At 36.2% G+C, this 16,621-nt stretch overlaps 1 protein-coding gene across 2 annotated transcripts in view; it reads right to left on the minus strand.

Moving 5' to 3' along the window:
- Positions 1-1,802: 1,802 nt before the first annotated feature.
- The window catches only part of TTK (TTK protein kinase), a 30,017-nt gene continuing 15,198 nt past the window's right edge, over positions 1,803-16,621 (minus strand). For both annotated transcript variants that reach the window (XM_063152865.1, XM_063152864.1), the window contains exons 7-23: positions 15,815-15,923; positions 15,616-15,691; positions 15,437-15,534; positions 14,814-14,913; positions 13,978-14,095; positions 12,489-12,670; positions 12,235-12,371; positions 10,695-10,821; positions 9,521-9,613; positions 7,657-7,814; positions 7,420-7,571; positions 6,103-6,227; positions 5,713-5,793; positions 4,295-4,471; positions 3,902-3,992; positions 3,571-3,668; positions 1,803-2,465 (exon numbers count right to left, since the gene is read on the minus strand). In XM_063152865.1, the coding sequence (XP_063008935.1) occupies positions 2,376-2,465; positions 3,571-3,668; positions 3,902-3,992; positions 4,295-4,471; positions 5,713-5,793; positions 6,103-6,227; positions 7,420-7,571; positions 7,657-7,814; positions 9,521-9,613; positions 10,695-10,821; positions 12,235-12,371; positions 12,489-12,670; positions 13,978-14,095; positions 14,814-14,913; positions 15,437-15,534; positions 15,616-15,691; positions 15,815-15,923 (2,012 nt within the window). In that variant the 3' untranslated portion in view covers positions 1,803-2,375. The remainder of the gene's footprint in view (positions 2,466-3,570; positions 3,669-3,901; positions 3,993-4,294; positions 4,472-5,712; positions 5,794-6,102; positions 6,228-7,419; positions 7,572-7,656; positions 7,815-9,520; positions 9,614-10,694; positions 10,822-12,234; positions 12,372-12,488; positions 12,671-13,977; positions 14,096-14,813; positions 14,914-15,436; positions 15,535-15,615; positions 15,692-15,814; positions 15,924-16,621) is intronic.

Raw genomic sequence — 16,621 nt, forward strand, 5'->3', positions numbered from 1 at the left:
TTTACAAGCTATAAGTTCCCAAACCCATTTTTCCAACAAGAATTACAAGAGAGAACTTAGTGAAGTGTTCTCATTTACCTTCGTACCCTTCACATAGCTGTGGAATCTCATTATTAGCTGATACAATATTATACTGCAGATTTATCTCCTTACAGAGACATACTCTGCTTTACCAGCCATCTTCGTACCCTTCACATAGCTGTGGAATCTCATTATTAGCTGATACAATATTATACTGCAGATTTATCTCTTTACAGAGACATACTCTGCTTTACCAGCCATCTTCTCTCTCCATTATATACAATATCCTGCAATGCAGCCTTGAGGATGACAGTGACACAGGATGGACATTTCGTAACCCTGAAAAAGCTTCTAGCAGTTACCTGCCTGTTACCCGACACTTAAGATTGTTATTTTTTGTCCTTTAAAGCTAATCACACATTTCTGTAATTCACTTATGCTTTTAAGACTCCAGAAGAACCTGAGAAGGGAGATAGTTGTCTATAAGGCTGAAATAAGCCTGGAATAGATTGAAGACTCATAAGTGGCAGCTAGCAAGGTAGACAGATATCCTGCAGCATGTCATTGAGGTGGGGAAGGAGTATAAATCAACTGCCCATCTGCAATGGAAAAAAAATTATTTTAAAGGGATAACTGATAACATCCCACTGCCTCTTATCAGCCCCAGGGCTCTTTCATAAGCTCCCTCTCATGCCAGTTATATTTCCTGTGGGTTCTTCAACAGCCATGGAATAAGAGAAAGGTTTGGTAAATCATACACTACAAAAGAAAAATAGCTGTAGCTATTGTAGCACTGCTGTGCAGTAATGTAGCACTGCTTCTCAATATTCAACACAAACTAGGAAAGCAAAACAGCAAAAGTTAAACAATTGTAGCATTAGAATAATTACAAATAATTTTTTCAAGCGCTGTAATCTAGACAAGGACTTGGGAAACTTTTCACTTTATGAAAAGACACTTCTGCAGAGTAAAGATTTTCTTCACAGGTTTTTCTCTGAAGAGGCTGATACTTCTTCCCCTCTTCCAGAGAAAGCCAAAGTTCCCATACCTTAGCAGTCTCTCAAACTGTTTAGAATATGAAACGTGCAGAACAATAAAATTTTTTCTTCACTGGCTTCAACTTTGAAAATTTTCATATCTATATAACAAACTATAAACAAAAGGTGGAGTACAATTAGCACAGGCATAAGGTACTCCTTATGCCTGAAATACTTCTGAACTTCTGCAGCAGCACTAAGTCTTTAAAAAAAATGAGCAAAAACAAGACCTCTATGGGGAACAAGCCTTTTTCACTAGAAATATGGGACAACTACCCCCCATCCTGACAGATGACTAACTGAGATTCCATACGCTGTTTCACATAATGACAACAAGACCAACACCTTAAGTTTATCATTCCAGGTTTACTCTTAGGAAGGAGATGTGCTGTTCTTTGTGTGCTCCAACACTGCAGTGGAGCATACACTCTCTGCCCCTGCTTCAGCCCTCCTGCTTATCAGGAATAATTCCCACTCTGATCACTCTCCCTGCGTAATGTGGAGAATCACAGGTAATCCAAAACAAAGGAGGGTAGGCATGAACATACACTCACACCAGAAATGTAATTCAGTTAAAACCTAACCAATCCAATAACAATCATGTAAAATCCACTTCTCCTACATTCAGTGCATTTTAGAGAATGCTTAGTATCAATGCTTTTAAAAACCCAAATTAGTAATTTATTAATATTGTGAAACCTGAAGGAATTTCTATTTTGAAATTTGAAAAGCAGACTAAACTTGTAATAGCATTTTTAATACAACAAGAGCCATTTTATTCATACAAGTTCAACACAGTACTGATGATTCCATCATAACACTTAACCACAGGAACAGCTCAAAAACTGGGTGACATTTACATGCATCTACCAATATTGTAACTGGTGGTTTATACAGAATGCTCCTTTCCAAGGTATTTGTTAGCAAGGTATTTGTTAGCAAAGGTATTCCATGTTTTTCATGTACATCAGTTGGCATTTTTGGGGAACTTTTTATATTAGCTTCTCATAAGATCTCCTCTTAAAAGATTCTCATACAAGTTTGTGTACTACAGACACTGTAGTGCTTTGTAAGTAACACAGACCATAATCACCAAGTAGCCGTTGTTGTTGCTCAACCCAAGCAGCATGCAAGGAGTGAAAGAGCCCACAGTAAAAAGCATTCAATTAAGCTCTTTTTAATGACCTGAAATCATTATCAAAAGAACACAACGAACATAAAAATGCAAACTTTATGCTGAGTGTCCTTTTAAAAGCTAGCAGCACAAAATACTTTTTTAACAGACCAGACATCAGTTGCATCCTGAACAGTAGCACATCATTTTGTTGTCCATGTTTTTTGACTCCCAGGTTTTGCAAATGCTGATACATCAAGAGTTTTACCACTGCTGCACTGTTCATATAAAGTCTGAAAGTTAAACACACAGGGTATTCAGGTGAACACAGTTGTACTGCACATGGATTCAAACTATAAAACAAGCATTACACTTGAAATAAATCATCACATACTGAAATATTCCATACTAAAATTGCTCTGTCAAATCAAAAAATAAAACACTTAAGACAGCTTAGTTGTACCAGCTGTAATGCAGTGCAGTGCCCAGAGGAAAATACATACGGCTGACTTTGCAGTGGGGGCAAAGTTATAGAGTTTCACGAGTCAGGAGAGCACAAATGAGCTGAGAGATCTAAAAATCAAGTTAACTCTATTAAATGTCTCCACTATGGAAACCTCAGCATGGAAGGAGTTATTTGTGTACTGGGGGCATGCAAGGTTTACATGAGATACTCAGATACTTGGCCCACAAACAGCCAAATCACCATTTTGTTAGAAGAATAAACTACTTGTTCACCCTCATATTCAAAACAGATCAAGTGCAACTAGAAGTGTAAGCATGAACTCCTTTAGATTTAATATACATTGAATTTGCTTTCCTCCCCATGAAAGCAGCTTTGCATTCTCTAGGTCTTATGTATACTTTACACCATCACTTCTGAGACACACATAGAAAGAACAGAGTTGAAGATTTATCCAGCTTCTTTCAGGCAATAAACAGAGAGGCTGCAGTACTTCAACCCACAGGAACTAATTTACACAGCACTGGCATTAACAGCTCAGCAACTTCCAGGAAGCAGGAACAGTTGCAGTCCAAAAGTGTGCACACTTAACAGATCAATTGAGGTAATTTTTCCATAGTGAGAGTTCTTAAATTAGAAGACCCCCCACAGAGGGGCTGCTTAAAAGCAAAGCAGATCTATCAGGAGGTGGAAAGGAAAGAAAAAACTAAAAGGAAAAATTACTAGCATCACCCATCACATTTCAACCCTTCCAGTTCAGAATAATGTAGAGATTCTGCATCCTTGCAAATAAAAGCACTAAGACATGCAATGTTTTCCCAGCTATGGCTGAAGATTTCATATATGTATTGTTTCATCTTTCACTACTAAACATTCTAACCTTGGTCTGCATGAGCATGTACTACTACACAAAATAGAAAAGACAATTTACTTACCCTCGCAGCTCTAGAAATAGAATTGGGAGAATTCAAGCCAACAAGCTGGCCAAGGATACGTTTCATTTCCTCTGTTGTTCCTTTTGCACTTGGAACACCTGCAGGTAATTTATACTTATGGTGAAATTGTATACATTATCAGCATAAAAACTGCCAGAACAGTTTGCAAGAGGTTTAAGAATTAAAATACTGAAGTCTTTTCTGAAGCAGATGTAGGCACCAAACAAAACTGTGTCACACCAACAAGCTCATAATACCTCTAAGAGTGAAGTGGTTTCTAATGCATAGTTAAAAATACTATTTAATAAAATATATTTTAAAATAAATGTACCTGTTGGACAATGACTTTGAATTTGAACATAGGGATGTACCAGCAACTCCGAAACAGAAATTCTCTCTTTAGGATTTCTTATTAAACAGCGCTGCAAATGGAGAAAGAGGAAGAATGTTTTGCCTATAAATTATGAATTGTCCTAGGAATTAACAGTATTTACTTCGGTTGTTGAACCAAAGGACTTAGGTAGCTGGTATTGAGCTGAAAAGAGACTTTAATATGGAAACTACATGAGTAGCTCTAGCTTAGTTCTTCTTTTAGAACAAGGCCTGCTACAAGTAGCAGTGAGCATCTCTGTGAAAAAAGTCTTTCAAGCACAACTCATTCAGTTTTATAAAATATGCTTTAAATAAAGAAATTACCATTACTTAAAACAAAAGGAACAGTTACCTTCAGCACATCTTGAAGATCCTTCTCAGCAATATCCGGGAACACTATTTCATAGCTTGGATCAACAATAGCATGCATTTTATTGATGTGATTTGTTATATGCTGAAACGGAGTCCTTCCATATGTCATACAGTACAAAATGCAGCCCAGTGACCACACATCGCTTTTGGGACTTATCTAATATTAAAAATTAAAAAAAAAAAATTATTCTCTACTTAAGAAACTGACCCTTCAGTCAATTTATCATGTATTTGTACAGTTTTCATTGTGTAAGAGATCTTTGTTACTGTTACACAAAATCACCAAGACAGCACGCCATTATCTACTAAGTAGTGTGGCTTCCTTCACTGATATTCCATAAGAAAACTATTGTTCTAAACTATTTTTGAAAATCAACTTACTTGAAGAACTTAAAAATAAAGTTAGTCCTTAACAAGTCAAACTGCAGGATTCTAATTTCAGATTAAAAATAAACACAACTAAAAGCATACTAAATTATTTAAATCCAGGAAATGGTGAGAGATCACTGCTATGTCTCCTAAGTGGAAAGCCACAATTCAATTCCCCTGGGTTTAAAGGATTCAGATCCACATTTCAACTATGACACTCAGGCTGGTCCTTGCAGGACAACTTTGCACTTATCCTTTTGAAGCTGAATTACTTCAAGAGAAGCACAGAGCGGGGGAGAGGGGGGAAGTGGAGAAAGATGCATACAGAGAACCTGACTCCCAGCACAGTGGTTAGATTTTTGCTTAGATGAGCTGAAAAAAATCTGCATTTTGCATGCAGTTTTAATTTAGAAGTACAAAAGGTAAAAAAAATCACCATCCTTAAAAAAAAAAATCCACTTTTGAAATATTTTATTCTCTATTTAGGAAGCCAAGATTTTATTTTATTACATAATAATACTTCCATTCAACTGTTAAAAAATTAATCTTCATGTACATGCGAGTACATATGGATTTTAAATACTTTTGCACCAAACAATGTAACCCTCAATTGAATTTTGACTGCCAATGTGAAAAACGCTTTCCCTTCAGTACTTTTCTCATCATTCACATTCCATTGCCCTGGTGAAGTTATAAAATTTTCTACAATACACAATACTCTGTAGTGGAGAAAAATTAATAGGATACACTGAACTCATTTGTGGCCCTAAAATGCCCAAGCCTGTGCCTCTGTTTTACTTTCAATTTTACACAGTAACTGAGCGCTTACATTTTTTCTAAATACCATCTGCCAAATGCTTTTGGGTAGTTAGGGAGATTAAGCTTAACCTTCCAACTCTGCACACCATCACAGCACAATAAATTCTCTTGTGTTCAAGTTCAGTGGAAGATTTTGAAAAAAACCTGAAGATATGACTGAATTCCTTCCTTCTTAACATGAAGGGAATAGGAGGAAAAAGATCATACTACCTTAGAATGAGGTTTGCCATTTTCTCCATAGGAAGACCTATCTTCTATTGCTTCAGGTGGCATATAATTCATTGTGCCAGCCTAACCATAAAAATGAAAGAATATTTTATGTAAAGCATGCATTAAATTTCATTAACTTAATAAAACTTAGATTTCTGTCCCAAAACACTGAAAAGCATCTTAAAAGTTTGTTTCTATTGAAGTTGAATGCCGTTATTATTTTCTTCATTAAAACATGTAAAAAACAATATATACAAATATTCACACACACATATAAAACCATTCAGCATAAGATTTCAATAGTAGTTGAGGTTATTACAATCAAAGTTATCAGCAGGTACTATTGCATTTCACAGAAAAATGGACATCAATTTTCCAGAAGTATTTCACCTGAGAATCTTTAATGATACTTGTCACATCCGGCTGCATTTGGTTTGCAATGCCAAAGTCAATTAGTTTTAACATTCCATCAACTATCAGAAAGTTTGCTGGTTTCAGATCACTGTGAATAATGCCTGTAAAAAAGAGTTTAAAGTAAATCCAAATTACTACCATAAGGTTTAGTATTACTCAATTCCTATAACCCTTGCACAGAGAGAAGGTACAGACTGGCTTTATTTGAGTCTCTGCAGATTTCACAAAAGTGCTTCCATTTTTTCCTAAAGAGTTCTTAACTTGCATGAATTTACAGTTAGAATTACTACTTAATCAAACCTGCAGGTACCCCAGAACAGCTCCAAGCAATTTGAGTTGCAGAGTTTGTCTCAGTTTGGGACAGACACTCCAGCTCTGTGGGCACATAGCCACACTGGATTGCTGCTCTGGAGCAGTTCAGTGGCCTGTCCATGCTTGTCGTTCTCTCTTTAATTAGCTAAGCAGGGAGTTAAAATAAAATTACATTGCCTAGTCTGATAAAAGGTACCATTCACTAAGGAATATACACAACTGCCTTCTCACAAACTCTACTTGCACAATTTAACATGAGTTTTGGTTACTATCTACATAATCAACCAATCTATCTTGATATTTTACAAAAATCTATGGCTTTTTTCAAAACATCACATATATGTATGCTTGCTGAATTTCAGTAGGTTTTGCTGCTTGCTATATTTTTGGATGTTCTAGTCCTAAAATAGATGATGCTTTCTGCTACATGTACTACTCTTCACTTGATTATTATATAGGAAAAGATCCAAGTCTGCCTCTCCTTTATACTATACAGACAAATAGAATATAGATGCTATAGATGCATACACAATTATATAGGTAAAGAGGAGAGGAAGGCCTGAAGAAGTCTAGGAGAAAGCTGAAACACTTTGTCAAAGTAAAGATGGCAGAGCTGTCATTAATGTCAAAGCCAAGTATGGGGAGACTGAGTGGCTAAAATTTGAGTCTAACAGAGAACAAGCGGGAATATACAAGGTAGTCTAAAACAGAAAATATTTTCTGGCTGTTGAAAGAAAGCAGATAGCATTACATAGACAGTATATTTGTGAGATCCTTCTTGAGTTAACCAAGCCTGTCTCTGGATCAAGATTTAACTTTGTTTTTTGCATCACTGCTATTTTTTTTAAATACAGTAAATATCCATCTTTGTAGATCACTAAGATTACACCAACATTAAAAACAATACCATCTCCAAAATTAAAACAAGAGACATTATCTGCCATATATCCTACACAAATACCTAGAATTATTTAAGAATACCATATTCATGGATTGTGTGAACAGCTTCCAGCATATTTTTCCAATAGCTCTTTCGTTCCAGTGGATCCATCTTTTTTTTCTTTTTAAGCCAGCTATTGAGATCAATATTTCCACACTCCATTACCATGTAGATATGTTGATCAGTAATTTCACTAAAAATAAAACATGTGTGTTAAAAGTGAAGAAAATATCTTTTTACAGTGAAACACTGATTAAATAAAGTTAGTATTTACTCACTAGCCATAAAGGCGGATGATCTTATCACTATGTTGCTGCAGTTTACTCAAATGAGCAATTTCATTCTTATAGCTCTCAACAGTCTGTTGATCAGCTTCCTCTAGGTTCACATATTTGACAGCATACAGCTGCTTCTTGTCATTCAGTACTTGAAACACCTACAAAACAGTGTCAGTTAATAATTTCATTCATCCCTAATTCAAATGTACCATGGTCCACCATCTCAACTCAGCCTGAATACCAAAGTCTACCTTTTCAAAAGGAAGAAACAATATGAAGAAATTCATACCAAGTCAGCATGAAAAAAATCAAAGACACCAGTTACAACAGAAACAACCCTCTATCAGAAGCTATCTTGGTGCCACATTGTATTTCACCAGGTGTAGTACATCATGAGTCTGCAGTGTTCTTAAGATTATGAAATAACACTCAGAGATAAAGGTTTGATCTGCCCTCACACATTCACTTTGTCACACCATGATCATCTGGAGGCTAGATCACATGGCACATTAGAAGAGGTTGAGAGCGCAAAGTGTCATTTAGTCTTTAAGATGAGAAGGCTGCAGGAAACCCTACATGCAGTCTTCAGCTATTTAAAGGGAAGGTATGACAGACTCCTCTTGAACCATCAAAGTATGAGATACAGCAGACATAGCTAACAACAAGGAAAATCACAATTGGATGCTTTGATTTTTTCACTGTCATATAGACCAACAGGAAAACTGCTTGTCCAGATAGGCTATGAAATCTCCATCCTTGGCAATATTTAAACACAAAACCTCATGCATACCCTGCTCTATTTGAGCCTTGTTTTAAGCAGACTATGAGAGTGACACACAGAAGTCCCTGCCATCCTACCTCATTCTACAACCATACACTGGCAACAGAGAGCTCCTCTTTCCGGAGTTCCCTGCTGACTGCAACCTGGCTAATATTAGTCTAACTGACAAGAAGGACGGGAGGGCAGACCCAGGAAACCACAAACTTGTTAGCCTAACCTCAGTTGCTGCAAAAATTACAGAGAATATCCTACTGGGTACAACTGAAATGCAACGATCAGACAGTCAACATGGATTCACAAAGGGAAAGACCTCTAAGTAATCAGTTAAATTAGGTGTCCTTAGGATACCACATCCTCCTAGAAGCTCTGCTAAAACACATGGAGAACAGGGAGGTGATTTGAAAGAGCCAGCACTGCTTCACCACATGCAAGTCTGTCTGACCAACCCAGTGACCTTCTGTGAGGGAGGGACTAAATCACTGGACAAGGGAAGAGATAGAGATATCATCTATCTGGACTTCTGTAAGGCCTTTGACATAGTCCCCCACTACATCAAGCTAAACTGCTTATGCTGTTAAAAAACTAAGGGACTATAACAAGCCCAAGAGATTTTGCCAGTATTGTTTCCCAAGCTCCCATGACCCCAGATTTCCATGTAAAAAGCATCTCGCTCACCACTTCAGACATAGCTACAACTCTACTCCTCACACAAGTTACAGAAGTAGTTAAGAGATGGTCTGTCTCCCTCAGGCTCTCAATCAACTTTACAAAGTCACCCATTTCCCAACAGTGTAATCACACTGCTCTAAACAACAGCCTTTCACATTAGGATGTACACAATGCAGCACACCTCTTACAACAGAACAGCTGATTCTACCAGGAATTTTAATGCTTACTCTACCACAGAAATTATCTTCAAGAGCAAAAAGTCTAAGCATGGCACACCAGCAAAGTTCTAGATTCCCTGGGTCAAATATTGTGTACATGTTAACACTAGGCACTCATTAGGTGATTTCAACATTTATAATAGATTGTACTCTGTGTAAATGAGTGACTGCCTAAAAGGATAAAGGAGCACCTTACCTTACTCGAGCCCCCACTACCTATTTGCTTTAACACTGTATAAACTCTTCCATTGATGACAAGGCATTCATGTGAAGGTACAGCAGCTGGAACCTGTGTACACATAGAAAAGGTTAAGAAATAAATATTGGTACATGCAACAGAACTTGAGAGCTCTACTTTTTATTACATTAAAATGCTTTAAGTTGTCTTGCTCTTTCTGAAGATAACGTTGTTTAGAAGCAGTAAAGAAACTCCAAATGAAAGCTACATCCCCATACACTGATCAGCATTTGGCATGTAACATCACTGCACTCACACAAAAGGTGCAATGCTCCTCACACTGGAAATCAAGGAAAGGATCTTCTTTAATAAGGCTTTCCAAATCATTAGAGACACCTCCCTCTTTACATCTAATGTCAGAAACTACATTATCCAAGAGACTTTCACTCTCAGCATGAAACTTAAGAGCTGTACTGAAACCATCTACCATTCTTTTTGAAGCTAATAGCTAAAAGACTGCAGTAGTGTGAAGTTGAAACAGCCTGCATTGCCCATATCTGCTACACCAAGCCATAGAAGGGCCTCAAGTTTGATTTATTAATTTATCAATACTTATCCTCTGGTAGGACGCTTAAACCTATCCTCCAGTTTTATCTACAATTGGGAAGGCTCCTACCTGAATATGCAACACATCTAAGGTAACCCATTTTTACATTATGTCAGGCCACAACAAATGTATCAAAATTTGTGAAATCTAAAAAAAAAAAAAAAAAGGAGAAATGCAATCTTTTGCCTCCCTCAAACTCATGATTTTCAACACACACTGCTTCTCTTTAATGGTACTGTACTGGGTAATACCAGTGTAAAAGCACTGCAGAACAAAAATAGAGGCTCTAGTTCTTCTCTGTGTCATTAAGATAGACCTGAAAAGGCTGAGATTGCTTAGAAAAGGCTTAGACATAAAGGCTCCAGCATTTTGACAAAATTGAACTGATTTTTAAACATCTGACTTAGGTCATCTAAATTGAGACATACATACGAAGAACATTATTTTAGGAATACTAGACTACTTTCCATTAGTCCTCCAGGAAGATGAACAGTAACTTCAGATGAAAACAATATATATACACATTTATTTTACCCAAAGTAGCTCCCAATGAAAATATGTGCTAAAATGACAGAAAATTGTTACCTGCAAGCCAACTTGATTTTGAAATGGAGTTGCTGGAGTATGTGGTAAATAATATGGGAACTGGCTGTAGGGAGTAGAAAGTTGACATCCTGGCAGAAACTTGTCCTTTACAACTGGTGTGCTGAAACTAACAAAAAAATAAACAGTATCTGCATTAGTTGTATTTTCTAAGATTATTTTAACAACAAAGTTGAAATCTTCAATGTTTCTTGAAAGTTAAACCCTAGTGACTAGCAAGAGCTCAAGCCTCCACTTCATTCAGTAATTATCAATGACTGCTTCAACATCTTCATTTAGAAGTCCTTTTAAAAGTACACTGAAACTATCACATACTTAGCAAATACTTTTAAGAACACAAACTCACTATCTTCAGATAATAGCTGGCACTTCCCAGCAACTGAAAAGTGAAGGAACTATAAAGCTAGAAGAGCTGACTAAGAGTTTGAGCCAGTTACTCTTCTCCAGCTTATTGTTATTTATTCAAAAACTTTTTAGATTACCTATTTTTAGAGTAAGCATATTAAGACAGACAACTTCAAAAACTTTCACTATTGCCTTGAGAGTTTTAGCTACACTGTGTATGAGCAGAAAGACCATTGATTTAAGAAAACAAAAGATTGCAAAAAATCCTATGGTTTTTTTATTTGTTGTCCTGATGTGTCTACCATCTCTTTAGTTGTATTTCTAAACATACTAAATTTTTCCCCAATTGTATTTACAGAAACTAATGCCAAGATCAGAATTGGAAAAAAATGTATATAACTAGAATTTATTTGGTAGAGTAAAATCACAGAAGTAAAAAAAAAAAAAAGGAAACCAGTCCAAATAGAGAAATAGAAACACTGAGCAATTCTGCATATTTAGTATGTACAAACCAAGTAAAGAGAATTTATTCAAGGACTATTATCACATTCCTTCATGAAATTACGTGGTTCATGCCCTACCTACAGTCTGAATTCTGCAGCTATGGAGACAGAGGTCCTACCAACAGGAACAGTACTTACTCAGCATACAACCTTGACCTATATGATTCATCCTAGAGACTTATGAAAACAAAAAGTAATCATATAATTAGAAAGGTTTGCCAACACAGGCATAGGGGTTTATGCCTTATTTAAGGTAACATGGATAAACAAATGCTATAGTTTCCAAACATAAGTGCTTAATTCCGCAAGCTTCTGGATTTATCCAAAAGCTTTTAAAAAACCTCAGACACTTGCATCATGGGAAATAAACTGATATATCGTTATCAATCTAAAACGTCTCTCAGCCGCATAATTTATCCAAAAGAAAGTGTTATGTAACAGGCATCAGTGAAAAAGGTAAACGCTCTACTAGGGCTCTACTGATTTGATGGCAAATATTCAAATGCTGAAAAGCTGCCCAAAAAGGCAAAGGTCCCTAAATGCAATCTGAATCTCAAAGTCAGGCACTTCACAGAAGCACTTGGAATATTTGCTATCGAACAGAAAAATTTAAACCCTGTAAAAACCTGCTTAAACCTTTCCAGAGATCAACTACCACCTTATAGTAGGCTTACCAGGCCATATAATCATTAGATGTGGTGCTTGGTGTTCCATAAACGTGCAATGGGTCACTTTTCTTAGGAAAAGCATCTGATGGTGATGATCGTCTTGAAACAGGATGACCAGACTGTTCAATGTTCATTTGTTTTCCCTACAGAGGGCAAAGCAAGATATTATATCACACAAGGAGCCACAATTAAGAACACAGAAATAATTTATTCAACGTGAGAAGGCTGCTAGCACACATGTAACATTTTTGTTACTTTACCTCTCCATAGCAGCTTTTCTGTGACACCTCTTGAGCTGGCATTTTTTTTCTGGCATTAACACAGTTTAATTTAATCTGCTCCAACTGCTTTCTATAGCTTTCACCAAAACTAGATTGTTGTTGTTGACTTTCCAGACTCCTGGGCTCTGGTGTCTTCAGGTCCAGATGTTGAACTTTACTTTCTGTGGAAAAAAAAAAAACAAACAAACAAAAACCAGACTATTAAAATGAATCAATATTCAACACTTGAAAAGTTACTACAATAATTTTACCTCATTTTCTAGATGAGACTAAAAACACAGATGATGTACTGGAATTAGGCCTTAAAAGACATTAATGAAGTCCTCAACTGCATATTCAATTCACTGTAGTAAAATGGCAACTTTCTTCAAAAAGTCTTAGAATAACACTGTAACAGTAACAGAGATGCAACTGTTTCCTACACCAACACAGGCAATGACAGTAGGTTCACAAATCATACCACAACATCCCAGGGTTTTGAGCAGGTTTATAAAGCAGTAAAGATAAGCTTACTACCATACTCCAAATTAGAGGTCTGTTGTCTGCAACAATAGGCAACCTATAATCCAAGTGCAATGGCTGAAGCCAGAGGCCTAAAGGGACTTGGCACTTTCTCCTAGTTCCTTTTGCACAGGTAGCACAAGAGTGAAATTGTGGGATGTAACAGTGCCAGCTGCAAACAGCACAGCTTAAGAGTGTTCCTTCACAAGCCTGAAAAGTTTTCTTTTCAAATTACTAGAAAGCAACATCCCACAATTGCAGCTCAGTGCAAGTCAACTGCCGAAGGACTCAACTACCTCAACCAACATTTAACCTGGAAACATGAATGAAGCACAAACAGGGCAAGTATGACCTGAAACCAAAGTGTTCCCAATGCAAGTCAGTGGGAAAAGCTCACTGAGGAGCTGAGGGGACAGTGAAGTTCAAAAAAAATTATGCTTTTTCAACTGTAATGTTTCTTTCCTACAATACATATGTACTTATAAAATCCTAAATCTTAACTCTTGCAATATTAGACATTTTCACCTAATTTTTTCAGCAGGATGAGAACACGTAGGGAACCTGCTTTCTGATGAAACACTGAAGTAGTTAGCAACTAATCATAGGAGGTTAGTACATGTATTCCATATTCCATGAAGTTGGTAAATAAATAATAGCAACTTTCTAGATTTAACTAGCCCTGAAACCCTTGCTATAAATCCAAGCTGGTTACAACATTTTCCAGAAAGACAACAGAATGTAATCTAATACCATCCCTATTTTTAGCTGACTTCACACAACAGTCAAAATCCATGCAATATCTAAGTGAAGTATTTCTGAAATACAAAATTGTTTTTAAAAGAACTTGAAGAATTATTCCCCAAAGGTATGTTAATAATGCAGTAATTTCCACTTTTTGAAAACATTTTGTTTAGCATCTTCAATGCTCCTTCTATTTCAAACTACTCAGACATGACATTAATGTTACCTGCTCTTTTCGTCACAAGACTTGCATCCACTTTGGTTTTGAGAGTTACAGTTGAATTGGTAGCTGTTTCTGAGCTGCCCTCATCCAACATTTGCAAAGCTGTTTTTTCTTGTAAGGACTAAAGAACATAAAAAGCATCTTAAAGAAAGAATCAAAGGAAAACTCAGGAGTAGTACACAAAAGCCATTTCCTTAAGGTGGTTAAGTGGCAGGTGCACTGCAAAGCAAACATGCCTCAGGGAACTGTGCAGGTTACACAGACAACTATTACTGATGCTATTTTCAAATACATCCACATTCTGAATTTTCATAATCCAGTTTCTATAATAAAGGCCTAAGTGCTTTCTATTCTGGAATTTTCTTTTAGCAGATGGGGACATGGGACATGAAAATATAAGACATAGTAATGCAAGACATTTGGTTTTTGATGAAAAAAATCTCTATCAAAAGCTGGAATTTATGGCTCCATAGAGCACTGAGTTGAATTGACTTCCTTAAATAGGGTCTTCCCATGGTAAACTTCATGACTTCAGCTGAAAAAGGTCCTATAGTCAAGTTGAAATCTGTTCATCTCCTCTTCATAAATCATATTCCAAACACCACTCCCATTGAACAGTACATCTGATAGGAGCAGAGAAAGCTCTTTTTTAATGCCCTATTGCACATAACAAATTTCAAGTTTAAAAGCCATAATGAATGTTTCTATCCACAAATGATTACATAAAGGGAAATCCTACATTATTTCTTTCTTGAATTGAAAAAGCTGTTATTATCTTTTTTAGTAATATCATAGGATAGCTAGAGTTCCTTCATGTATTTAAAAAACATTTAAGTTACCTGCAAATCTCCCAGGCTGCATGAATCACGCCCACAAGGTTTCGGTGTTGATGGTGGAAAAGGTGCAACAAAGGCTGTTTGTTTGGAGCTGGACATTTGCCTGTTGAAGTAACATTCTTAGTTACATCACATGCCAACACAGTGGGGCAATGGTCTTTTTTGTGAAAGAGATGAAAAAAGTAGTTCTGTGAAGACTTTTGGCTACAAGTTTCAAATAAGCAGAAAAGCAGGTCCAGCCAGCAAAGTGAGAACCAATACAAAGAAGTCCAACAAAATGAAGATTTAAAAATATCTTGAGTTACAAGATTGTATTTTCTCCTTTTTTTAAAAAACTGGACTACATAAACTTAAATATTTTGAACAAAATTTATTTCCACTTTAATTTCCATTTCTTTTGAGCTTACTGAGAACACGCTTTCTCTTCATCTTCACATGCTTTCCTACAAAGAATTTCCATAAGATTTGAAGTAGGTTACTGCACTACCCATTGCAACTATACTATTTGTCTCTATCCTTCAGGTCAAATTTGACATTGACATCTGACATTTCCACTACCCAATAAAAGTATAATTGAAAAGGACTACTAAAGTCTGTGGTGCTGTAGGTAAACCCAATAACCATACCTCTCTGTAACACTCGCCGTGAGTGGGACATCTGAATCCTCCATGTCATCACCATCATCAGATACCAGGGTAATAGGAATCCTCCCAAATGGGCAAATCTTAGAACAAATTCAAAGTTACCAGGTGTGTACAGCAAAATAAAGAGTTTAAGATTTTAAAGAAAATGTTACATGTTTTACCTGGTTAGATTTGTTTAGTGGTCTCAATGGATTGTGGTAATTAACTAGAGCACCCAGCTCCTGTGACTTCTCTTCCCTAAAAGAAAAAAAAAAAACAAAAAAACAAAAAACCCCACAAAACACACAACACTGCAGTGTATGTGTTTACTTTTGGTTTAAATGATGTTATAAAGCATTAAATAAGAAATTAAGACATTACCTAAATAAAGATCTGTTAATAGTTGAAGAATTTTCACTAGAATCATTCTTTTTTAAGCTTCTGTGATTTCCACCTATATTCTGAAGTCCAGACTCCTGTGTACTTGATACTGTAGGGAAAATAGTTACATTCAGATCATATCAGACAAATTCAACTAAGTTATTCTACGCAATTAATTGGGTTAAATTGAACCAGCTGATCTCACTGACAGCAAATTTGAGAGTGGTCATATAAGCTGTGCAATGTCAGGGAGTATCAAAGCAGGCAATAGCAAAAAGCTCATTCACCAGCCCCATCTTAATCCAGAAGAGACTCTTGCTTGATCAATGAATATTAAGCAGTAGTTTTATGAAGTTGTACATTAATCTTAAAATTCTCAAGTCAACTTAATAAACTTTGTGAAAGTACATATTTCAGATATAAACACAGCCAGAATTCAAGTTATTTGAAAAGTCATTATAGAACCTCAAACCCACAAATAAACAGTTCAGAACAACACTGTCTTCTACATTATTTTTCTCTACAGGTGAAGGGAAGGTCATTTCTTAGAGACAAAGAAACCACAAGAACTCAGAATACACAAATGAAAATGTATCAACCCCTTAATGAACACACATTCACATTACAACACAGTTTAATTCATCATTTAGGGAACAATGTGGAGTACAAGCTATTTTAAGCACCTTCAGATAAACAATCACTTGAATTCAGCTATTTTTCTGACAAACCCTTTTTCAAAAATGTAAATTAGTATCTGTTATTTTGATTAAGATCTCTTCAATGCTACAAGTTTGTTTTTTTTTTAAG

The sequence above is a fragment of the Melospiza melodia genome, chromosome 3 (genome assembly GCF_035770615.1).
Source record: "Melospiza melodia melodia isolate bMelMel2 chromosome 3, bMelMel2.pri, whole genome shotgun sequence".
Lineage (NCBI taxonomy): Eukaryota > Metazoa > Chordata > Aves > Passeriformes > Passerellidae > Melospiza > Melospiza melodia.